The sequence below is a fragment of the Lutjanus erythropterus genome, chromosome 9 (assembly GCF_056507025.1).
Source record: "Lutjanus erythropterus isolate fLutEry1 chromosome 9, fLutEry1.hap2, whole genome shotgun sequence".
NCBI classification, from domain to species: domain Eukaryota; kingdom Metazoa; phylum Chordata; class Actinopteri; order Lutjaniformes; family Lutjanidae; genus Lutjanus; species Lutjanus erythropterus.
Window position 1 is genome coordinate 32,678,960 of NC_139325.1, and position 26,894 is coordinate 32,705,853.

Genomic DNA, 26,894 nt, shown 5'->3' on the forward strand with positions numbered 1-26,894 from the left:
ATCCTGAGCACAGCAAGATAGCGACAAAACAAGGAAAAACAGACGCAGGGCAGAGTTTCTGCAGATACAGACACCACTGCACACTTTTACTGGGTCATAAGTGATGATCAAATTTTTATATTTTTATTTTTTTGTTGAAGGTAAAACATCTAAGTGAATTAACATAATCAAAACACTTTTTGAGTGGATGCACGCAAACTCAACCGTTCTGTAACTTACCACACCCCACTAACACATCTGGTGGATAGCGCTCTGGGCATTATCTCTGATCCCTGCTGCATGAAGCCTCCAACAGGGAACCACAGGCTGTTTCCCAGTGTGTACTGGTTCTCCAACATGTCCCTGCGCTCTCGCAGACACGGGTGAGGGTTGTACCACTCGTAGGGGCTCAGCCTGGTGGGGAAACACAGGTACAGTGGGATGACCTTGAGGTCAAAGTGCTGCACAGTAATGTACTTCTGTCATATCATTCACCGCCAATCAGTCATTCGATCCCCGTCAAACTGTCTGCGTCAGGTTATGTAAGGTAAAAAATCCCGTTATGTGACAGGCGACTCGTGTTCAGCAAGATAAATGGCGATGGAGCCCAGATGTGAGCCGCACACTATCAGTACAGCGTGTGATGTAATGTATGGACCTTGCAGCCAGGAAGAGCACACAGCTGACAGCCAGGTAGGCGAGCAGCATGAAGAGCCAGACGGCTGGAGAGAAGGGATCGAGGAAGGAGAAGTAACCCGGCTTCCGACCCTGACATAGAGAGAAAGAAGGAGGGGTAAAAGAGAGGGAACAACAGAGGCAGACAGAAAGGTACAGTGTGTTAGAAAACAAGGTGTCATGTCTCAGCAGCCACCCGCTGCACCACAGGAGGGCAGTGTCCTTCACTGCACTCTGATAGTAAGTCTGCAGTGCTTTGATACGCTAATGCTACAATCCATAAATGCTCCTTTTCACAATGCCTACTGCTGAAGCATACTTGGCTTAGACCCAAAAGCTCATTAGCAATGTAAAGCTGCCACTGTTACCCAGTTACAGAGCCCTGACTTATTGAGCAACTTAAATTACACCTATAAATTTCACTGTGGACACAGTGGATGCAGCATGCAGCAGCATACAACCCAAACACAATCCTCAGCTTCAAAGATGAGATCAACTCTTATGTAACACTCAGTCTGATTCTTTAAGACTCCTCTAACAAGTGTAGCCAGTCGTCTTCTCTGTGACCCTGCCAGCTTTAAAAGCAGCACAAACAAAAAAAGATGAAATCCAACACGAGATCTGTCATGAGCATCACCCAGCGGGCGCCCTGCGGCCCCAGATAACACCCTCACCAGTTGAACTCTGTACAAGATGCTGATCCCCAGGGTCATGAACGGCTTAGAGAAGTCGATAACTTTCTCCCGCTCTGACGTGATGGTGAAGCCTGCCACGGCCAGGTCCGCTTTCTGTAGGATTGACAAAGATAGATAGGTAGATAGATAGTCGTGGGGGCGAGGGAGAGATAGAGGCAGCGGAGGAGAGTCAGAGAGAAAAAAACGACAAGCGGTCAGGTAACTGTGCAAAAATAGAACGACACTTGATGCCACGATGGGCAGATGAGAGCTCTGTTTGTGTAAAATGTTGACTTCCCGAATGAAAAATGAAAAGTTTGACTACGCACTTGAAAACACATTTGGAAAAACATACAGATGTGCACTCTGTCCCTTTTCCCTCTGGCACACACACACACACACACACACACACGTTAACCACCATCCAAATGAGGCTAATTGCAAGTAAGCACTCAGTGGCTGGTCTCTCCACCTGTATAAAACCTTGCAGGTCTCTGGTCGCTCTGCCTCCCCTCCATCTCTTCCATTAAAAGCTAATTGATGAACATGGACTGCTAATTAGAGCTGAGTGATCAGGCAGTGGGGAGGGCATGGAGGGAGAGGAAGCGTGGAGAGCTGGGGGAGCACCAGTGTGGCAGGCCCCACACAGGGACCACAGTCTGGTAATTGAAGTATACCGTATGGTAATTAAGCAAAGAGGGGCTCTCATTAGCCTGCTTCAACCACAGTGTCTGTCAGAGGCACACTAGGCCTGGACAGGGAGAGGAAGAGGAAGAGGGTGGGCAGGCTGGGGAGGGGGAGGGTGTTACTGCGAGGAAAGATGGTGCAGACAATTTTAGGCAATGCTACCACTCTCTTTTGGGGAATTATCAAGTCAGCTTTTGTCCTAGATAAGAGTCTTACTCCCCTCTGAGGGCAATTTGAGACATGGGAAGTTACAGCAGAGTTGTGGTTTGGGGCTACAGCATGAGTGTGTGTGTGTACACGCGTGTGTGTTCAGTATAAGTTTCTGTTTGTAGACACAATGGTTGCAGCATGTGAGCGTGCTTCTGGTGTGTATGTGAGACAGATAGGGAAAGAGGGAGAGGGAGAGTGCTCACCCTGTTGATTAGCTCTCCAACCATGCCAGTCCAAGAGCCGTTGGGCTCTGGAGCCCCGTACAGCCCATCATCCACCAGCTTGATCTTGAAGGAGAATTTCAAGATGTCTGCCAGCTCCCTCAGCATGTCGACACAGAAGCCCTCATACTGGTCGTTGCCCTGGAAGTCCTGGTAGTTGTCTTTGCGCATCACATACGGGTTCTCCTGAACATGAGGGAAACATGAGGGGTTTCAATCCACAACTAAGAATGTCCTGTTTGAAGAGGGATTATTAGCTGAAATGTAAAGCTTAACGTGTCAGTGACAGGGAAAAATTCACTGCTGTGTCAATAATAGATTAAAGGAGAAATATGTAACAATTGCACATCCAAAAATGAGTACTGCAGTCCAAATATCGAGTTGGAGCCATAGACTATACATTATAAGGAAGTTCAGGCAGGCTGCAGGACCGCAGCAAGAGTGCAACACTGTAAACTGACAATAACAAGCAAGGATGAGTCTTAGAATGTAAGTTGATCAGCTGTTTTTAACTGTTACTTGCACGTTATCCTGAAGTCAGAACCACACTGATCTGAAAATACACACTCTGGAGTTGGAGTTCATCATCACATCTACACCTTCTTAAAGATTATTGATTTCTCACAACTCATAAAGAGACACTAACTCATTCTGGCCAGGAAAGGAAATTTCATAGAAGGACACCGCGGCTGCAGTGCTGTTGTCAGAGAGGCCAGTATTTCAGTTTTGCATGTTTCCTTAATTTCTGATGACATATCCTGTTCTTTTAATGATTTATTACAGTAAATATGCGACAGATTTCTCCTTTAAAGTAAGAGACCATTTTGCAGCAGCCTTTTTGACATGAAATGGTAAACACAGGTGTTACCAATGATACTAATTAAGGTCAAGCAGAGTCAGGGTGCTGCTATTGTGTTTTAAAGCACTGAAAAGACTAAATGGAACAGGACCCTAATTAGTAACACCTGTGTTTACCCTACTATTTCAATACGACTGTTGTGAAAAAGGTCTATTGTTCGACATTTGGCAAATATGCTTTTTTTGTTTTCTGGCATTGAGTGATAAAAAAATCAATATCACTCTGAAACATGAGCACAATATCAATCTTCTCATCTAACTCTCTTCCAGAAAGCAAATAAGCGTATTTTCCAAATATCGAACCGCCCTTTTAAGATAGCTAATATACCAGCATAAGTTGCTTTTAGCATGTCATTGGTAATTTTGTGAAAGCAAGCATCCTGTTTTTTTCTTAAATGTAACCCTCTACTCAAATTAAATATAATGCATTTAAAAGGGAATCCCACCAATTTTGCAGATCAAAATCCATTTATTTGTCATGGGCAGTACTATTCAGTCTGTCAAAACAGTTGCGGCTGAAAGCCTGCAAACTGGGGCCGCTGAGTTTTAAAGACATGGGACTTAACTTGGCAGGGAGAGTCTAACAAAAGGATTATATATAAAGTTTCATCATGGGAATTGCAGGATTGAGCTTTTTTGGAGTTTGACCAATATGTTGGACAGAAAGTCAGGATGTTTTGGCTTCTACAGATTCAATTTAAACTGCTTTTTTAAAAAAAAAAAAAAAAAAAAAAAAACTTCTCTTCTCTTCTTCTGTCTCTTGTGACTCCCTCAACATTATGGATGCCCAGTACTAGTACTGCTGAAGTACTACTTTAAAATACATAAAGGGGCTTTGGCAAAATGGCTGCACAGGTAGGTAAGAGAGCCAAGAGGACAGACTAGGACTGCTTGATATGGAAGAAAAAAGATATATATATATATATATATATATATATATATATATATATATATTGCATTATGATTGACAATTAGTGAGAATGAATTGGAGAATTTGCATCCCAATTTTTATTAAAGATTTTTATAACAAGATTTGTTGGCCAGGGTGTATCTGTAGTACTTCATTATAGTGCTGTTTTGTAATACATTTTTTCTTTATCAATAACTTGCAGCTTCTGCACTTTGGATATTCCACTAGGGGATATTGCAATTTTGATAATATTTCAATTACCTGTGCAGCCCTAAAATAGACCACAGTATGGCCATTAACAAACACACCATTTCAAGTGTTTTTACACATCTAGATCAACCTGAAGATGATGGAGCAGCACCATGAGAGGACTTTACTGATTTTCTGATATGACATTACTCATATGGAGAACAGGAGACAACTTCTAGCATTCTGACGAGGATTTTGGCAGTTTGAATTTAGTAACACATCTCTCTGAGTGCTCTGTCAGTTGCTATGACAGCTACAGTGACAGCAAAATTAGCAGACGCAGACCACAACACAGCATGAACTGAGGCACAGCCGGCGCAGCAACATGAAAACAACTCTGACCTCACCAGCGTGGTGGTCCAGAAGGTAACTGCGACCTTACCAGTATGGTGGTGACAATGAGTGTCTTGTTTGCCAGCGTCTCTGAGACATTAATATCCAGGCTGGTGGAGTTCATTGCCAGAGTGTTGTTGGAGTACCAGATCCCGATCTAACAGAGAAGAGAAAGCGAGAGAAAATCAATAGCCATTGTTGGATGAATAATGTACTGTTAAGCTCCAACTTCACTGCAACTGGTTTACTGTTGTGGCAGGCTGCACACCATATATAGCAAATGAGTATTTTAGTGAATGCATTAATGCTATTGTCTGTTTTATAGTGTGCCATTGCATGCTGAATATTTTATGCTTTGTTTTGGCACCTCTACTGTTAGATACTGTATGTGCACATTTATTTAATTGCCCCCATTGGAGCTGTGCACGTACCTGCAGTGTCATGCACTGTAAAAAAAAAAAATGCTGTTTACAAGCAGCGCAATGAGCTGGGACAAGATGGCAAAGTAAGTGAAAGCATTCATGATCAGGAGCTTCATTGCCATGTCTGTTTTCCTTCACTAACACCTTTCCTAAATTGCATAAAGCAACAGCTCACATATTTCCATTTTATGGAGACAGTTAAGTCGCTTAGGTACATAAGTGTGTGATTATGACCTAACCAGTGTGCAGGGGTGGAACCGCAGCTCGCAGAGGCATTTCTTTGGGAGATATTACTGTACATCTTTCAATAGGTCAGAGAAGAGGTAATGACTCCTCAGACAGAATCACGGTTTCTCTATGACACTCTTTATCCTGCCCTGACATTTAAGAGTGGTCTTTTCTCTCTGCTTGCTGCCTGCAGTGTGGGTGCTGCTGCTTCGCAGAGAGGTGAGCAGAGTTAAAGTGTTAATTATCGCACCATGACTCTCCCAAAGAGTTAACATCCAGATTTGACTATGGTTATCAGGTGGCATTTCGTGTTAGCAAGAAAAGCAGTTGGCCTATAGTAAAGTACAGCAAGACATATTAAGGGAAGGTGAAGAGAAAGTGTTTCCTCCAGTCAATGAACCACAGCGTAATTCCCTCAGTCTGGATATGCACTGATGTGTGTACTTATGCTTCATTTAATCTCAACTTTGAAAAGCAGGTGAAAATGCAGTGAAAATCTCCCCTCACCTTTCTTTCTAATGTTCACTGAGTCTGCATTGACAGAATAATGCACCAAAACAGTCCTGAACACCTCGCTGGCTGATCTGACAACATTTTATTTTGGTTTCTCACCTTGTCCGACAACACTTAGCAAAGTTGTTATGGCTTGTAACCAGTACATCGAAAAGATAAAATGCCCCAGCTAACGGGGAAGATGAATGAAGAGAAGTTTATGAATAGAACAACAACTGTAACTTTTCAAAGAAAAAAGGAAACAACATTCCTCTTACAAATGAAAAAAGTCTGAGGCAATAAAACAAACTCTTGCCTAATGTAAGACACAGGGTTTTTGCTGCCACAGCCTTAATTAGTCTGATATGACCAGTAGCTTAATGGTAATGTTCACCAACTTCAGAAAGATACTGCTTTCTAACTGACGTTACACATAGTATGTTTGCAAACTTGTCACTGCTCCCTTTCACTGATTGTCCTGTAATTGCCACTTGTGGGCACAGTGGTGCCACATTCTGTCACGACATGGATTTATCTTTTTTTGCCATTACAGTAATAAATGTTTTAGCATATTAAAACTTATATGCTTTACTGTGGCTGTGGTCAAATGCAGGTAGAGGGGCTACGCACACACTCTGAGCTGGAGTTTAAGGGATAGTTATTATTATCTACTCAACCTCATGCCGATTGAAGGTCAGGTTTAGTTCTTTAGTTCAGTTCTTTAGTTTAGTTCACTGCTGGAGTTTCACAGGAAAACAGGGTTGCAGAATCTCTCAAACAATATAAATGAATGGTAACCAGTTGTCAAAAGCAAAAAAACAGCTGAAAAAAAAAAATAAATAAAATGCCTCCATACTGCTCATCTGGTGTAATTCAAGTCTCCTCAAGCCTCAACATGCCAAGCTGACTTAAAAGACGTCATTTACACCATGTTTTTAGCCCATATCTTTACTGTAGATCTTTAGTTTAGAGCCACATATGAATCACGTGTGTGTGTGGTGTGATGGTGTGTGTGCAAGTGCACAGCATGTCAGGGCTTTAGGAAACTTGGATTACACCAGATGAGCAGTATGGAGGCATTTTATAGTTGTTGGGTTTTTTTTTTTTTTTTGTGCATTTGATTTTTCCATTTGAAAAGTGGTCACCATTCACTTAACTTGTTTGGGAGACTCTGCAACCCTGTTTTCCTGTGAAACCCCAGCAGTGTTTTGTGAACTAAAAAACTAAACCTGACCTTCAGTCAGCATGAGGGTGAGTCAATAATGACTGAATTTTCATTTTTGGGTAAGCTAACCCTTTAACATCCAGTTTAGTCCAGGTCAGAGTTTTGTGGTACAACATACAGATTGTTTAATAGGAAGATAAGAAAAGTAACATTACAAGCAAAGCACACAGATTTCTATGTTGCTAGCTGCAAGAACCAACACGCAAGTCTTCATTTATTCCCTCAATCTGAGGAAGTGACAACCCAGTGAATTAACTTCATTTTTGATGGAAATGTCCTCACAACGGCTGAAAAACTCTTATGTGTGCACTAAGTTAAACATTTTTGCTTCAGCCTGCTTTCTGAATGAGGGCCCACAAACCTCACTTCAAAACAGAAGCTCAGTGATACTGTCTTCAAACTTGGAAGGTGTAAGCTTTGAAATTTTTTTATGCCGCTTTACTGTTTATTTTGCAGGGTAGCCTGTTGTACTTGGCGTTAACATATTGTGGAGCTTTGGCTAGTATCTATTGTACTCCCACAGACTGGGAAGAAGTTGGACTAATATTGTAATATTGACAGACTGTCAAGAGAAATTGTGTGAAGCTTAAGCCTCATTCAAGTCAAATAACCAGAGTAGTAGCTTTGATGTGGGAAATGCTTTGTGGAACTTCATACTGCAACACAAGCTCAGCTGACATTGTTGTTATACAAAAGCCCCCTCTGCTGCATGATCTGCGCCGGTGTGTTTGTCTGTTGCTGCTATATGCAAATGTACTGACATGGCCTGTGCTACACTGACTATTGCAATAATATTTAGATACGTCATGTTTACTGCCAAAGAAAAACTATTGAGATGCCTTATCCAAACCCTTGTCTAAGTCCAGAATGAATCACATTATGTGTACTGAATAACCTGCATTATGGGGCAGGCCACTCCTCCCAAAACACATGTAGGCCCAGGGGTTAAATCGGGATTTGTTAGGTGGGGAGGATCTGTGGTTTCAGGGTTTCCAAGGTTACCATAGGTGCATGTGTGTGTGCGTAGACTAGAAAATTTGATAGATACTGTTTGAAAATGAAAGACAATCCTCTGCTCTGAGCACTAAAGAGCTAAAAGTCATTCTAGATACTGTTGTTGGAAAAAGCTACAGCTGATGACAATAAAATATCTCAAGTGCACTCACTCTGTATCCAAAATCAAAAATATCAGAGCAATTTACATTCTGTTTATACATTTGTCTCCCTACACCTTTTGCCATTGCCACAGTCACACCTGAAGCCCCGGGGCTCCCACTATAACCCTCCCTCATTTAAAACAATTTGCTCTATCTGTTGGTCTAACATTAAGTCGATCTCAACAGAACAGAATTAAGTATAAACAAACAATATTTATTGAAGAGATAAGTGCATATTAACATTGACACAAATAAGAAATCGTAGAGCATATACTCAGCTATATATAACAGCTTAGCTTTGGCTCTGCTGCTGGTAATCATTCTTCACAATATTATACAATTAACTTTGACTTTGATTCAAGGTAAACATAAGTCTATAGGCCATGGCTGCAGCCTTATGTCTCTAAATAGTAAAAAAAATAAAAACTATACAGCTGGATCCTCCAGATTTCCTTACATGCATTTTCTTATATAAGATGCTATTTATACTATGGCTTGGCTGATTACTTTATGGTTATTATTTACAGAGAGATGTGACGTCTGTAGTGCTCAGTACGCCACAGACCGACCAGGAGATGCACTTCCCAGCAAGACAGACAGACAGATGAGAGAGAGCTGCACTGCAAGCTCACATATCAACTTAAAGTTACTGTTATTTGCTGAATCCAGACTTGTTGCTGCACTTCACTTTCATTGTGTTTCCTTTTTCTCTTTTTGTGAGGATAGTTTTAATTCATCCTCTCATTAAAGTTGTGAACACTGACACCTGCGTCAACAAAAGGGGGAGGCAGCGTCGTTCAGCTCTGTCAAAGAGCGTAAGCGTGTGTGCCAGAGCTGAGTCCCAGCAACCCCAGCCCAATATAACCCCTGTGTAGGCTCACATCTTATTTTAATTCCTATTTGGAGCCAATGAATCCATCTGTGTTTTACATCACTTCTACTTTAAAGTTTTTAAACCAAGTTTGGTCAGAGCCATTTATATAAACAAAAACATGATACTTTAAGTCTGTAGATGATAACATTGATTTATTTCCAAGCCCTAAATGCAACTTAATCCCAGCTGATTCACTGACTGTGGCTACTGCTCAGATCTCTGATGTAAATATGTACAATAACAATACGAAGAAACTGCAGGAAGATGCAGAAAATGATCAGGTATACCTGAAGTAATCGTTTCAATGTAATAACATGTCATTATTTTTAAATTGTGGGGTCAAGAGGTTCTAGGAAACATGACCACTTTAGTCTAGTCTATGTCAACTCCAAGACCCGAGCCAGTTCCGTACAAAGACAAAAATAAACTCCATTAAGCGTGCTTATAAATATTATATACAGTATTGTATCTGGGATGAGCAATGATGTAGATCTATGTGCACAAACTGTACACTCTGTACTGAGCTTGAGGCCAATTACAAACATTGATTCCTACAAATGAAGGTTGTTTGTTTGTAGCCATGGGAAGAAAATAAATCAACCACTAATAAAATACCATTTTTGTATGTTTTTCAGTCAGATCAAGTTAACATCCTGCTGGGGCTAGGAAAAAAAATCAAAACACATCCTAGAACTAAGAACAATACTTAAGAGTGTACTCAACACTGCAAACTCGCTATGAAATTTAGCAGCAGTTCAATGAAATTAAATAAAATTGATGAAGTACACAAGCAGCTAATGTATTCCAATAGCATTCAGATAAAATAACTAAGAACACATATTTAAAGCTACTACATGACCCACGTCTGATGGCAGGTTACACTACAGTGCCGTCCAACTTCACAAAGTAAAGATATTTGGCTGCTATCAGCTGACCTCAGTGTTAAACGCCTCCGCGGGCATTGTGAAATCAGACGGGCGACCTGTAACTAACCCAAAGCCTATGGGCGACGTGACCTGGCTGCTGCATGATAACAGGTGACTCCTGACCTCTTTGTGGCCTCCGCGGTGTTTCTCCAGGATCCGCAGGGTGTAGTTCGTCCTCTGACCTTTGCTGTTGAACTCCACACGCCCTGTCAGACCATCGTACTCCACCTGGCAGGCAGACAGAGAGAGTCAGGTCGGGGAGCATGAGAGAGAGGAAAGGAAAAGGCGGAGGAGGAAAGATAAGAAACTGAAAGGAGAGCAGGTGGAAACAATGGCAACACTTTGTAATAACCATGTTTAATAAAAGGTAAATTGATTGATTTTTACAATTAATAACATTAATAGTTATTTCCCTGTTCGGAAATAAAATTATGTTATCCAATTATTGGTGATGCTATAATTTATTTTATCAATTATTTGTGTAATACAAAATAATAGGTTTCTACATTATATATTGTAAAATAGCTGATAAGAGACAATCACAATTACAGTTTATTTTTGCGCACATGAGAACATTTTATATATTATACTAAAGGAGCAATTTGTAGCCACTGCACGAGCAAAAATGAGTCCTGCAGTACAGATAGTGAGTTGGAGCCATGAACAGTATATTAAAATGTTAAAATCCTATTCAATATAGGATCTATGGTTGAGGTGAACTGTTTCTCACTGTCTCCTCCTCCCCAGACGTGGAGAAGCTCTGAGTGCTGCAGGAGTTCTGCACGAGCGCAAAACAAGCACATCATAATTAGACAGTAACAAGCAAGGTCGAACCCTCCACTGTAAGTTGATCAGCTGTTTTTAACTGTCAGTTGTCTGTCAGTGTAATGCCAAGTCTGTTATCCTGAAAACAAGAACCCCCTGTTCCAAAAATACACACCGTGGAGCGGCTACCTGTCTTACTGCCTGCCAGACTCCATTAATATATTGCTCACGTTAACCGTCAGCGGCTTCTACAAGATTAACAAGGACTTTTTACAACTCATAAACAGACACTAACTCATTCGGTTAACATTCAGCATTAATTTAAACTCTAATTAACGTGAAACTGGCACAAAAAAACAGTTACTCCAGCCCAGAACAGGAAAAGGTGACACTGCAGCTGCAGTGTTAACATTTGAGACACAAGTATTAACTTTGATCCTTGATCTCTAATTTTATGATTTTTTTACAGTAAATATATCACAGATTTCTCCTTTAAGTATTTGATATGACTCCCAAATAAATTATGAAACTTAAGAACTGGTTGTTTCTCAACATATCTGTTATTATTAACTTGGAACTTATGTTTATAAAACTTCTCAATCGCTTAATAAATGATGTATATGAACATTATGAACAATATATTAATGTTTGTTAACAGCAGATTAATATTAAATTAACTATTAATTCCCCTCTTATCAATGATGGTTATCATAAAGTGTAACTGAAACAATTAGTGAGAAATAAATACCAGCAATTTTCTATTTAAAAACATTGTTCATTATCCATCACGATTAGCTACTATTCACAGTGATATGGGGGAAAGAGAAGGTGAAATAAAAAAAGGAAGAAAGACCTAGAGAGACAGAGTAAGTGTCTGTGGCTGGACCAGACAGGGATGATCAGTTTTGGATCAACTAGTGGCTGACTGAGCGAGAGAGGCTCAGATAGAGCAGCAGAAGGAGTCAACAGCTCCCTAATAAGACTCAGAACTGCACCTCACAGCTCAGCTCTGCCTCTCCAAAACCCAGGTGCTGGCACAGTTAGCGAGATCTATGATGATGAATGGCACGGTGCTGAAGATGGAGCACACCATGATGTTGACTAACAAAGGCAGATGTCGGGCCGGTGGGACGGAGGCAATGAGGGATGGGGCTCGGGCTGCCTTGACAACAGGTCGTCGATGAGACAGACAGACACAGACGACCAGAGATGGGAGATGACAAAGAGTAACAAGAGACAGACGTTACATGAAACATGAGATGAGGATGATACAGAATATAGTCCTATTGTAGTCATTAATCAATAAGTCAACCGAGAGAAGATTAATCAACCACAGTTCTGATGAGTGATAATCGTTTTCAATGATTAAGTCATTTTTCAAGTAAAGATTTGCTAGTTGTACATTCTCAAGTGTGAGAATCTCTGCTTTTCTCTGATTCATATCATTAGAAACTGAAAATATTTGGGTTGTTGGTCCAACAAGAGAGAAGGAGGGCTGCAATGATTACCTTCATTATCAATTAATCTGCCAGGTTTTCCATTTCATCAATGAAATATCAGGTAATACTGAAAAATAACACAATTTCCAGGAGTCCAAGGCAGGATTTTCAGTCTACGACACAACGATTCAATTTATTATCACGTACAATAAAGAAGAGCAGCAAATCCTCACATTTTATGGTCTAAAACAGCAAATGTTTTAAAGCTTTTTTAATTTAAAACTGACTCAAATGAGTAATTGTTTATCAATAGGGTGACCAGATCCCAGTGGCAGACTTTCTATTCTGCCACTTGGCTCGTAACATCTCTGTTTTGCCGACTGGTTAATTCAGTAGCACACAGTAGACAATGCAGGTTACAGGTTAGGCTTTTAGCGTGTGAACGGCTTTACAAATATGTATTCGAGTGCAACTTTTCCCATTCACACTGGGTAAATACAGCAAGCATAAACCTGTATAATTGGGAGTGCTGCACAGTGTGGTAGACACCAGTTATTTCAGTTGCTGTTACCTGATCTGTGTGGCAATCATCTTTGGCGATGTATCTGTAGATCGACACAGCTCATTTTTTGAGTCACACATTATTTGTGAGACTCATATGTGCCGTGTCACTTCATGTTGTATTCCCCCCCTTGTGAAATCGAAAAATAACTCAAAAGTCATTTAAAAAAAGACTGCGACGCCTTCCACCAGCTTCACCCACCTATAAGTTGTCTCTCAGTCTTTTCTGTAGCTGCCTTTCCTTTACTTTGTGGTAGTCTCCATCATATTCTGCCTAAACCTGCGTTGCTTGTGACTTTCCGGTGACTCGCAATTTTCCCCCGTTGGGCGAAGTAGGCAGCAGCAGAGACTGTGACAGGTTAACCTGCACTTGACCCACGTGTGCACAGTTTGATTTACATCAAACACAGCACCATGATGGCAGCCTTTCTTGCTTTCTTCACCGCCATTGGATAAAATTCAGATTTCATAAAAGCGTCTGTCCTGCAGTGGTTTGACTTTTGAAAAGCAGAGCCAATCAAAATCCTGGACATCGTTTCAATATGTAGGAAGAGGTACAAGGGCTAAAAATGCTGTGCACTCACTGATAAAGTGGGAAACCTGATCACCCTACTGATCAAAATAGTTGCCAATTGAAGATGTCCCTTTCAAGGCTTTGTGAAACTGTAATGGCCATTTTCACTATTTTCACTAATGTTTAATCTAGAGTAAGAAACATCTTGATGATCACACTTTGAGCAAATACACAGGTGAGATGCTTCAATGGATGTGAATCACTTAAATAATTAGAAATTTAGTCAAGCTGAGACATCAAGCTCATATTTGATGTTTCTCATGATGTATGCAAGTGTGTGAGCGTATCAGCAGGTGATCTTAGAATCGATCTATCAAGTGTTTACCATGCGCAGGTAGTTCATAAGACTGGTCCCGTGTTGCCAGATCTGAGGTGAGGTGCAGCTGAGTGGCTTCACTCCGATTTCCTGACTGCGGTTCAATTCCCTCACCGCCCCCACCACCACATGCACCGCATCAAACATCAGCGCTGACGAGAGCTGCGGAAGGGGGAGAGAGGAAACAAGAGAGATACGGTGGGGGGGGGGGGGGGGGAGAGGGGGGACGGAAACAAAGACAAGGAGTCGAGGGAGAAGTTGCAATGAGGAGAGAGGAGCGAGGAGAAGTGATGGAATGGTTAACAGGGATGGAGGGAAAATAAGAGGAGGGAGAGAGAAGAGATGTGAGGAATGAGTAAACCAGTGGGGAGGAAACACAGATGGATACATCAATACCCATTAAATACAAGCAAAAGACTAGCTGAATCTCTTTAACTGCTCCATGAATCAGAGTGAGGAATAAAGTAGCTTAATGTTACGTAGCGTACAAACAAAGCTTTGAAAATTACTCCTGAACGTGCACATGCATTAAACGGATAGTTTGGATTATTTGATGTGGGGTTGTATGAGGTGCTTCAGTGTATTAGCTACAGTAGATTTGGAGAAGCAGAGAGCACCAACACGGAAGATAAGCAACGTACTGCTGTGGACAGGGTCAACAGCAAAAAGTATTTTAGCCAAGAGGACCCACCTAAAAAAAAAAAACATTATCAGTTCAAATGCAGGCTATATTTATGATTATTTTCACCACTTTGTTGTCAAACAGCCTTGTCTGATCATTGTTTAAGAAAAAAAAATTACTGATTATGTAATGCACAGTTGTTTAAATTATGGTACAGATATGATAATTATCGTACATCTGGCAACACTGCTAGTGGCATGTGAGAGAGCAATATCTGGCTTAAATAATGGTGGTTTCCCGCCAGAAAAGGCTGTCTGACAGAAAAGTAAAGCACTGAAAATATAGGTAGGCCTTTTTTTACATGGCTAAAACACCTTTTGTTGCTGACCCTGTCCACAGCAGTTCATTGCTTAGCTTATGTGCTGGTGCTCCTCTCTGCTTCTCCAAACTGGAGGTGAGTTGACGCTATCTACTGTAGGTAATACACTGACTACGGATAGGTACCTCAGATCCAATAATCCAAAATATCCCTTTAATAGTTAAGCGCCTGTGAGACTGACCGCAGGGCCGGGGTACGTTAGGTCACAGCCTTCCCTCCAGGAGAGGTTGAGGCTTCTGATGAACTCCAAATAGAAGGGATGGGTGGTGTTAAACATGGAGAAACCAACAATGTTGGACTGCTCATCCACTATATCATCCAGTCTCAGCAGTGGGAAGTCCTGGAAAAAAGGTAGACAGAAAATCCAGGTGAGTGACACTGTTGACAGTGCATAAAATCTTGAAAAATACTGTGCAAAGAAGAGTGTGAAAAAGAAAAAGAGAGGCTACAGGGAGTGACAACACCTAATCTCTGGTGGGGGAAAAAAGAATATAGACAGCTAGGAAAGGAGGAAAACAGTGATATAGGGCAAAGAGAGGTTGATGGAAATGACTCCGGTAGCTCTTCACAGAAATATACACACACAAGACATCTAAAGCGCAAGAACAGATCGTGTAGAGAGGGTGAAGAGAGGATAAAAAAAAAAAAAAAATCAGGTGCACTGCATAAAGTGACACGTTAATTCAAATGGAAGAAGGGGAGGAGGTGAGTATATCAAAGGGGAAGATGAAAACACCGGAAGCGTAGAGAAGGTGGCGGGTGGAAGAGGAAAAAGGGCACATCATATCTGTCATCACCTTCACCTCAGACCCCTTTTTCTTCCTTTTTATTTTTTTTCACCATCCTCCTCTGCACCTCTACATCTTTGTACAGTACGCTGATTTCTCCGATCTTTTCTCTCTCTTTCCCTCTCCTCATCCCTCATCGCCCCTCTCTTTTTTCTCTCTCTGTCATCTCTCTTTTCTCCCTTTATCTCACACTTTCTCCTCCTTAGTACCTTCGACCACTCATAAAGGAACAAAAGAGGAGGAGCGGGAGAGAAAATGGAGCCACAGAAGGTCCAAAGAGAGGATGGGAGGCAGAACTGGTGAGCTCTTACCATTGTGGTGAGGATGTACTTGTAAAATGCTGATGTCATCCCCAGCTCTGACGCCTGTAGGACAAAGAGACAGAAAAAGGGTGAGAGGGAAAAATAAAGAAGAGGCAGGTGGGATACAGATTGTGGAAAGAGTGAATGAGGGAAGATGTAGAAAGATTGATGGAGGGAGAGAGGGAGAGGGCAAAAGAGGGGAGTTATTGAGAGGCAGAGAGCAAAGGAGACAGTTGGGGGACAAAGTAGGAGAGAATATGGGGGAGGAGAGGGAGCATACGTTAATCACAGTTTTACATCATCAGGCTAACACTAGGACATTTCGCTGAGGGCGGACAGCCGCTCCAATGTGCCCAGCGAAAACATCCCATACGCATTCAAACTGTGACTCACTGCGCTGGCTATCGGCATTACAGGCCGTACCATGAATCAGAACAAGCCTGGGTAACATCTGCACCGCATCCCAGCAAAATGTTCTTTTGTCAAAGTCTTTCTTAAGAGTGTAAGTGATTGTTGCTGGCAGACATGAATAAACATTGTTCCCTATGCAGCTCTGGAGGGCAGAGAAGGTAAAAATACATGTTAATTCTGTTCTGCAGCCTGTGGGACCCTGAGAGAGACTTGTTTTATTATTTTATAGATGGTAAGTGCCGCCTGTCCTTCGTCACTGTAACCTGAATCTCCCGGATGGATACATTAAAGAAAGAAGCTTAATCCAGGATTCTTATTGTGTCTACAATATATCTATATATAAGAGTAACTTCACATCCTGAACATCCTTTGGCTGCAGGGCTCAACAATAAAGGCTCGCCAGGGCAAATAAAATGCCATATCAGGCAAGTAAATCTAGTAACTCACTTGCAAAAAGAAACTATTAAACTGTTATGATAATCTTTTAAATAATTTTTCATGCAAAAATGGCAGAAAATGCCGTTTTCAGCGTCTCAAATATGGATTTTTTTTAATTTACAGCTTTTCAGTGTTTATCATCATATTTAACTGAATCTCTTTGGATTTTAGACAAAAGAATACATTTAAAAGCATCACCTTGGATTTTGGAAAAATTCAGACAGACATTCTTCACTGTTTTCTGATATTTTATAGATGTTGCAGCTCCAGATTAAACATAACAATTAACTTTTGTCACTGCTGTTATTTGATAACCACCAATAAATAAAACAATCAGTAAAGGCGAAGGTAAGAATTGACTTTGGGCAAGTCGGTTTCTGACACAATTGCACAAAGTGTTAAGAAAACATTAATGTTGAACCCTGGTACGGCTCTGAAGAATGTATTGATGTGTAAGAGCTGACCTTCTTCAAGATGAGTAAAGAGACAAGTGTTGGTGTCAATGATGAAGGTGGCCACTTTGGAGTCATGGCTGATCTTTCCAGAAAAAATACCAAACATTTGCTAGCATTCGTTAGAAATTTTAAATCTTTGGACTGCGAGACAGGTCGTCTGAAGGGGGGCTGCAATTATAAGCTTCATTATCAATTAATATGGCATTTTTGTTCCCATTTCATCTATGACATGTCAGAAAATAATGGAAAACATCATATGAGTCTAAGGTGACCTTTTTCAGTCCAAAACTATCACATCACCTTCTTATCACATGCCATAAAGAGGAGCAGTTAATTCTCACATTTTAGAGTCTGAACCAGCAAATGTTTGGAATTTTGCTCTAAACATTATTTAAGTGATTAATCTATTATGAGAATATTTGCCAATTAATTTTCTGGTGTTCAACTGTTGCTGGTAGACATGAATAAAAATCGTTCCTTATGCAGCTCTGAAGGACAGAGACCGTAAAAATACAGGTTAATTCTGTTGTGCAGCCTGTGGGACTCTGAGAGAGAGCTGTTTTATTATTTTATAGATGGTAAATCTGTCTTTATGACTGTAACCTCACTCTCCCAGATGGTTACATTAGAGAAAAAAGTGCAAATCCCAGAGCGTTACTGAGTCTCCTGTATATAAGAGTAACATTTCTGAGGAATGTGTTGATGATTGAAAGCTGACCTACTCGGCTGCACAGGGATTATTCAACATGACCCACACAAATTGCAACAGAGACTCTTTAAACTGTTGTAGCCTCATAAATATGGTATTTATAACATATCAAAAGTCTGTCAAAAATCCAAATATTAAAAAATACTGACATCAGTTATGCCACACTTTGCCATTATTAAAAAAGGTATTTATACATAACTTCCTGTCTAATGCCCACACAAAAGGTTCAGTGCTGTCCACAATCCACCAGAAACTGTGTTTTACATGAGCTGGATGCGGTACAGTGCGTGCAGAGCTAAAGGAAGATGCATGAGTGGAAGAAAATAACTTTGTGGGTTCATTTTCTTGCAATAGCTTGGAAAAACAAAAAAAGTTTACAAGTTTATGTTCATCATTGCCAACAATTATATCGATCAGTGCCAATTTGGCAGTCATGAATATTTTGGAGGTAATATAAATGTGCTATTTTAAGTGTTTAATTTAAATAAATTTGTTTTAAATTTATGTTAATCAGTGCCAACATTATATGGCTTACTGCCAATTTATAATGCCTTGTATATAAGTACACTTATATGGTAATATTAATTAAAATTGGGAAGCAGTGCCAGGGTATGGTTAAGAAACACCTTTGAACCACCACTTGGATCTCTTAGAACTGTTTATTTGTTATAAAGGAGACGTTTATGAGCAATAAATATTTGTTAGATGTTCTGTTGCATTTTTTTTTCTGAGGTTCACTCCTATTTTTTCACAAAATGCCTGTACTAAAAAAAAGGCATTTTATGTAAGAACATATTTAGGAAATTTTCGAAGCTTTCACTTCATACAATGTTTTTTCTCTCATTCAGAAGACATTGAGGACAGTTTGTTTGTTTAACTTGCAATGTGTGTGAGGTTGACCCACACTTTTGGTAAAATGCCTGGACTAAGATATGAAACAGAAACACTGGCATCAATGACGATGGCGGCCACTTTGTCGATGAAGCAATTCTCATAATTTTCGCCAAATCATTTTTTCTTGTTCGAATGTTGCTGGCAGACGTGAATAAATATTGTTCCCTCTTCCCTGGAGGGTAGAAAACATAAAAATACATGTTAATTCTGTTGTGTAGCCTGCTGTACCCTGAGTTGTTTTATTATTTTATAGATAGTAAACTCTGCATGCCCTTCATGACTGTAACCTGAATCTCCCAGGTGGGTACATTAAAGAGAAAAGCACAAATCCCAGAGTGTAACTGTGTCTACTGTATAGAAGAGTAACTTCACATCCTGCACGTGTGTGGGCGGCTCAGAGGAATATATTGATGTGTGAGAGCTGACCTTCTTGAGGATGAGATAGGAGACAGAGGCATTGGCGTCAATGATGATGGTGGCCACTTTGTCGTCACGGATCTCCTTCAGCAGCGGAGTAGGGTCCAGGTTGTCATCCAGCATCCTGATTGACAGCGTCTCCCGGGAGATGAGAAAGCGACGAACCAGTTCCTCCAATCTCAGCAGGCCTGAGGCAGAGCCAAAGCAGAGCCGAGCCGCATATCAATGTCTGTATCAGTAGACACAACTCATATTTCCAAAATGTGAGCTTTGCAGGACCTGTGAAAATCTCAATTTATTCCCGGACGGCCATATATTTGTGCCGTTTTGCAAAACATGATCGATGGTTTGTCTACATCCCCACTGAAATGAAACATAATTTAATATGGAATCTACGGTAAGCATTCACTGCATCTCTCGGCGGGACTTATTTCTATCTATTATGACCTCCACCAAGGAGGTTTGCATTCAGTACCATATGTTTGTTTCTCTGCTAGTTAGCAGAATATCCCAAAATGAACTTGACAGATTTTGTTAGTTGAAGAGGAGTTAGGCTGTGTGCCAGGAACAACTGATTAGTTTGTGCTGTAGATAGTGCTGCTGTTGCTAAGGGTCATGAATGATATTCTCGCGCAACTAGACCACGGGGAATTTGCCATGTAAGTTCTTTTAGATTTGTCTCTGGCCTTTGATATAATTGCTGTCCTAACTGATCAGCTGGAAAAATGGGTTGGAATATCTGGTGTAGCACTATCCTGGTTTTCCTCATATTTATCTAACCAGAAGTGTTTTTTAATGCCAGCTAACAACAAGGTTTCCCTTCTGTGATCCTTATGCTAACCTGCGGGGTGCCTCAGGGGTCAGTTCTTGAGCCCATGTTATTCTCATTATATATGCTCCACTTAAAACAACTGATCCATCAGTTTGATTGTGCGTTTCATCATTGTTTGTTGAGCAAGTGATTGGTTTGTACTGTAGATAGCACCACAATGTGGTCATCTATAAAGCACTTTATATCAGGGGTGGGAATCTATCTGCACCTAACGATTCAATTCCGATTCAGCGGGTTCTGTTGAGATTATAAAATGATTCTTGATGCATCTTGATGTATCAAAATTTTAAGCTTTTGAGCCAGGGGGTGACGGTTGGATTGTACTCATCTGCTGTTTCTCACGCTCAGTCATCCTCACCAAAACTCAAGGAGCTGCTTAGTTTAGAACATAAGCATGACTCACATGTTTATGTCTGCTATGTTTCACTATCCAAGTGGTTCATCCATAAGAAACATACAGCCTGTCTTACAAAACTGTTGCAGGTGATCATTATGTCGAGAAATGTGGTATAAATTACTGTTTATTGACTTTTCTGCATTGATTCATAATCTTTCAAGAGAGAAATGCGATGAATCTAAGAATCTATAATTTCCTCCACTTCTACTTTACATTTTGCTCATAACACCTGGACAGTGAGACACAGAGTTCTTCCTCTGGATTCTTTTGACTCTACATCAATCTTTCAGATTACATCTATTTACAGCTGGACAGAGTTTCTCCCATCTTGAATTATTTTTTTCATCACACCTACTGACATACTGAGGTATAGATACAAAGACAATCTTCTGCACTATTCATGTCGCTGACTTAAAGTCTCTTTTTCTCATCTCTCATTTTACTTGTGTGATTTTCTTTTGTACACTTTGTATGAGCATTGTTGGAATGGAGCCTGTGAGCAAGAACTTCACTGCTTCGCTGTAACTGCTGCGTATATGACAAATTAAGAACTTAAACCAAAACACAATGGCGTGATAAGACGCATACAGGCCACGTGTTTTAAAGTTTAAGATTTCATGTACCACATCATACACACAGATCTTTACATTTTCATAACATATGAATGCACCTTGCAAATGCAACAAGGTAACAGGTGCACATATAAAGTACCAATGGTATGGCAAAACCTGATGACATTTTAGCCATGTATGGAGCTACAGCAGCACGATAAAATATAACTCAGTCTGCATAACTTAGTGTTTGCAAGTCTGAATCTTCATACAAAGCCCACATATTCCCAGATTGATGTTTTGTGCCTTTATTTGATAGTATAGCTGAAGATTGACAGGGCAGGGGAGAAAGACAGAAAGGGGTTGACATGCAGCAAAGGGCCACAGGCTGGAATTAAACCAGGGCCTCAGTACTTGGGGCGTTAACTCTACCATGTGAGCTACCAGGGCACCCCAACCCAGATAGGTTTTAAGCGTCCTCCAAAATGTATGGCTCCCATCAACCAATCAGCATGACAAATTTCTAAACATTTTCTATTAATAGAATAATAAATTTAGAATGTTGTGAAGCCTTGGCACAGGTAGGCACTCTTTGAGTGCTTTGTAATTCACTTTGTGTCTGTTGTCTCATCCATCAATAACTGCCTTTCAGTTCTTTAATGGCTGCATGTATATATAATGATGTATGTATGAATAAAATAGCATGCAATGTTCAAAAAAATTGAAAACCTTAAAGGGATAGTTTGGATTATCTAAAATGGGGTTGTATGAGGTACTTATTACCTATAGTAGATGGTGGTCGGCAAGTCCCCAGTTAGGAGAAGCAGACAGAAGATACCAGCACAAAAGCTAAGCAATATACTGCTGTGAACAAGCTCAGCAGCAAAATGTATAAAGAAAAACATCTCACCTAAAAAATATCACTCTCAAAAATCAAACAAATCAAAAATAAAACAGCTTAAGTGTGCCCTATATTTAGAGTATTTTCACAGCTTTACTCTGCTGTCAGACAGACTTTTCTGATACTGCTCTCTCTAAACTATTAAAACTCCATGTCAAAATCTGTAATTTTACCTCGCAGAACACGGGTGTTGCTGGTCCAGTGGGCGGGAAACACGGACAGAAATATGTTTTGCTGCTGACATTGTCCACAGCATTTCATTGCTTTGCTTCCTACACCAGGGCTCCTGTCTGCTTCTCCAAAATATTACTGGAGGTAATAGATAGGTACAAACCTACTTCAAAAAGTACAAACTATATCTCTTAGATCAAATAACAAAACTGGAGCTGCAAGAATTCTGCAAACTGACGGGATGGACAGAACGAGGAGCAGGAAACTGCAGGAGCAGAAAGACTGAAATACAGTACTTGAGACAATTCTCCCACTTCAAGCGAATTCCTCTCAAAAATGAGTATAACCAATGGCAGTCAAGAATCACTTGACATGGTGTGTGGAATGAGCCTTTACTAGAAAGTCTACCCTGCTGCTTGCTAATTGTAATTCCATAGTAAAGCACCCCTAGCTATGTAAATAAGTGGTGGGGCAGGCATCTGGGGGACAGAGGGAAAGGGGAGAGGGAGGAGAGGAGGAAAGGAGAGGTAGCGCACAGAGCCCTTCAGCAGGAGAAAGCCTCTGTAAGCAGTGGGGTAATCACTGAACCAGGCCAAAACTTTAATTAGTTTGAGGAAGGAGGGGAAAAAATCAATGCACTTTACAGCTTCCTCTCCTCCTCTCCTTCTTTCACATATTCCCTCTCTCACACATAAGCTCTAACCTCTCCGTGTCTCTCGTCTTCGCCCCGTGCTCTAGTTACCTCTCTCTGTCTTTATCCATCTCCCTCTCACGCCGCCACTGTCTCCTCCTCCTTGTGCTCAGTCTCTCCGTCTCGCTGTCCTTAACCTCATCCATCTCATGAAAACTGCATAATGGAATTAGGCTCAGATAGCACGTTGTGACCCAGGCATAGCGAGGGAAGGATACGTCGGAAATGACCCAAAATCTCTGACTCACTCTCATTTAACAGAATATCTATGAACTGCTACTTGCGCGGGCTAAAGAGCGACAAATTAGATTAATGCCATTAACATGCTGTTGCAAAAATGACCAGTTTCTAAATACGTTACTTAATTAGGATGCGTGCACAGTGGGTGTCAATGAAATGTGTGACTTCACACATTACTCGCCTCACTGACAAAAAAGAGAGAATGTCTACTTCACTTGAACACACCACCCTACACTGGGGTAAACAAGATGAATAAAACAAGTGCGCTGGTGGTAAACATTGTCTGATGTTGAACCTCTGCAGCGCCACAGCAGAGCCGCACACACATCGACACACACACACACACACACACACTGAAACAAGTAGCCCAGAACCTACTCACACATGTACAGACATACAGTACACTCAGGGGCACACACACGCACACATGGATGCATAAACATACGCACATGTCATGTACGGACAAAGTGAACCGAGCAAACAGAAAAAATATTTCAAACACACACATACCGTGCCACACACACCCACACGGTCGTTCAGAGTGTGGAACAAGCCTGTTGAGTGGCAGTTAGCACCTATTCTGCAGCCATGGCAACCAGCTCCATGGCGATAGATAGCGCAGCCAAGTGGGTCAGAGTCTGTGAGTGTGATAACCTTGTATAGATCACCTTCAAGCCAAATATATTACACACACATGCACCCCTCAGCCTCTCTACGAGTAAAAGCTGCATCTTCTGGCCCGATCGGTAACTATCAGGCTATCTGTTGCCTCTAATTCCTGCGAGACGAGTCTCTTATCTACCCATTCAACTGATGATCAAAACTGGAAGAAAAAGATGTCTGATGCCATTTCAAAGCTCTTTTAGTTCAGTGAAATGACAAGTCCACAAGGAATTCAGCTTACTTTCAGGACACTGCGGGAAGGCTGGTTAACTGCTGGGGAGATAATGAAAGCATCTCACTGATTGAATCAATTTTTCATAATGTCACAGCTTTTTGTTTGTCAAAATCTACCCTTTTCACACGGATATGAGGAGTGTTCACGGGCTTCAATGGTACCACTTATTCTTTATATAATTGCCCTTCAGTTCTTGTACAGTTTTGCTTGGCTGGTGCGGGCAGTCAACAGCTGCGCAACAACTCATGCACCGGCTCGGTTTCATGTTTTTTTCAGGACTGGACAAAAAGTTAGGTGATTATTTGGCGAAATAAAATTAGGATTTAGCTTCGTCCTACAGCATAGTGTATCCTGTCATGAATTCACAAAGCTTTGTTTGAATACTACAGCCACCATCCGACCAAGCCCTTTAATTCCTGCGACTCTCGATAGGGTGGTGCATAATAAATCAATAACACACTCTTTTAAAATGAAAATAAAGAGGTCTAGTGACTAAGCCCCGAATCCCCTGTGATGTTAAAGCTCTCTGAGTGTCTGGCAAGCTAAATCAAATGTCCCCTAAGTTCCTCCAATACTGGAAAGCATTTCAAACACGAATATTTATTAAATTGGTTTGGCCTAACAACCCTCTGAGGTGGATAAGAGACAGCGTGCGAGAGCATGAGTAATAAATAGGAAAGCTGCAGTATGAGCCATGTTCTGAACTCTGACAACAGACAGAACTTTATGACCAGACTGTCAAAATGAGTGTCCAACGGCGCAAAACACTCATATCCGCCCAAACAGTGTGAACGTGCCAACACTCCCACACATGCATTTGCACACACACACACACACACGCCAACAGACACATATAGTAGGTGAATAAACTTGCAAGAACACAACCGATGCATTAACACCCACCTAAACACAAACACAACTCTGCAGTCACACATAATGTACTTTAGAACTATAAAACAGGCTGCATGTGCACTCACACTCAGCCTTGGCGCAGACCAGGCTGGCTGAGGGGTAACTGAACGAGCGCAAGATGGCTCCTATGGCCAGGCTCAGGTCCTCGTTGCTAGGGTACAGAGTGACCGAGGCAAAGCGCAGGTACGGCAAGCGGGGAGTTTCCTCTGGACCGATCTTTACATGAGGGATCTGGCAGAAGGAGAGAAGAGAGGAGAAACATTAAAGGACTAGTTTGGACTATTTGAGGTGGTGTTGTATGAAACATCAAACTTAATTTGTGTAGCACCTTTCATACAGGTTAGTGCAATTGAAAGTGCTTGACACATGACTGACAATAAGACAGAACAAGAGATGACCATAATAAAGCAAAATAAAAACTATAGATGAAATAGAGAATAAAAACAAGGAATAAAAATAGAGTTAGATAAAACCTAGACTAAGAACTAGATAACACAGATTAAAAAAAGACAAAACAAAACAAAAACAAATAAAGTTGATAAGAGGGATAAAAATAAAACAATACTGATAATAATAAAATAGCAAATACTGCTGAACAAAATAAAGTGAAACAGAATTAAATATATAAATGAAATAAAAATAAATGAAATTATTGTCTATAACCATTCTTAATCAAAAGCCAGACTGAAGAGGTTGATTTTAAGTTTGTGTTTAAAAATTTCAACTCTCCCAGGTGCCCTCAAATCCTCGGGCAGACTGTTCCAGAGGCCTGGACCATAAATGCTAAAAGCTGCCTGTATGAGATACTTATTGATAGTCAGTGCATTAGGTACAGTAGATGGCACAGCCCCCAGTTTGTAAAAGCAGAGGAGTACCAGCACAGGGTCAGCAACAACAAAAAAAAAAAAAATCAAAATCAATATTAGTTTAAGTGTAAACTAAATTTAAAATATTTCCACTGCTTTAACTTTGCCTTCAGGCAGCCTGTTCTGACAGGAAACAGCCAATACATAAGCAAAATACAGCTTTCTCCAAAGCAACTAGACTCCATTGGCAAAAAATAAATATTTCACCTCAGAGAGCACAGGAGTTTCTGGTCTACTGCGGCCTTGATAGGTTTGTTTGTGTTATCATGTGATTCTGGTGAATCCAAACTAACTCTTTAAATCAAAGAACTAACACAACAACAATATTTAAAACTAAACAACTGTGGCAGTGCGAGACTGTGTTCTGCAAGGTAGACTCACTGTTTTTTTCAAAGGCGTCTGGTTGGTTTGGAGAGAATTTTTTTGTTTTTTTACAACGGTGGATTCCTGCTGGAAAAGGCTGTCTGACAGCAAAATACTTTTAATAAAATACTTTTTTCTGTTGACTCCGTTCACAGCAGGGTCAGCTATACAGTATGTTCACCACAGGACCTTTCCGTCAGACAGTCCAACCAGACTCCATTTGCAAGACAGTGAACAGAGAACAGTTTATCTCGCACAATATAAAAGTTGCTCTTCTACTGCTGCCTTGATTGGTTTGTTAGTTTGTGTTATTGTGTGACTTTAGTGAATCCCTACTAACCCTTTAAAACACAGCAGTCACATAACAAAACAAGGAAACTAACCAATGGAGGCTTATTAAGCCAGGAACTCCTATGTTCTGTGAAGTTAATGAGTCCACAGCAGTACATTGCTTAGCTTCCTACACCGGTTCTCCTCTCTGCTTCTCCAAACTGGAGGCCTGGAGACCAGCATCTACTGTAGCTAATACACTGACTATGGATAGGTATGGATTAGTATGAAACTATTCCTTTAAGGCAGGCAAGAAAAGCAAATGTGTCGTGATTAACTTCTCTCCAAACACAAACAACAGAAAAAAAAAAAAAAAACAGTGAATAAGGAAGATCCATTAGAGATGCTACAGGGTGAAAAGAGAGATAAGAAAGATGGCAGAGGCAGAGAACAGAGAGACCCGGAGATAAAAGGCTACGGGCAGAAGGGAGGAAACAGTTAGAAGAAGTGGATGACGGTTAATTATATGAGAAGAAATTCAATGGGCAAGAAAAAACGAATCTCCAGATACATTCATCATGACGTCTATGTGGGTAGGAGGGGTAGTAAGTC

At 40.8% G+C, this 26,894-nt stretch overlaps 1 protein-coding gene across 2 annotated transcripts in view; it reads right to left on the bottom strand.

Annotated features, from left to right (window-relative positions):
- grik5 (glutamate receptor, ionotropic, kainate 5) overlaps window positions 1-26,894 on the bottom strand; it is a 138,057-nt gene that overhangs the window by 24,020 nt on the left and 87,143 nt on the right. For both annotated transcript variants that reach the window (XM_084727179.1, XM_084727178.1), the window contains exons 7-17: window positions 24,849-25,014; window positions 19,200-19,378; window positions 15,876-15,929; window positions 14,958-15,116; window positions 13,785-13,937; window positions 10,244-10,348; window positions 4,846-4,953; window positions 2,429-2,632; window positions 1,329-1,442; window positions 638-747; window positions 220-393 (exon numbers count right to left, since the gene is read on the bottom strand). In XM_084727179.1, coding sequence (XP_084583305.1) covers window positions 220-393; window positions 638-747; window positions 1,329-1,442; window positions 2,429-2,632; window positions 4,846-4,953; window positions 10,244-10,348; window positions 13,785-13,937; window positions 14,958-15,116; window positions 15,876-15,929; window positions 19,200-19,378; window positions 24,849-25,014 — 1,526 coding nt within the window. The remainder of the gene's footprint in view (window positions 1-219; window positions 394-637; window positions 748-1,328; window positions 1,443-2,428; window positions 2,633-4,845; window positions 4,954-10,243; window positions 10,349-13,784; window positions 13,938-14,957; window positions 15,117-15,875; window positions 15,930-19,199; window positions 19,379-24,848; window positions 25,015-26,894) is intronic.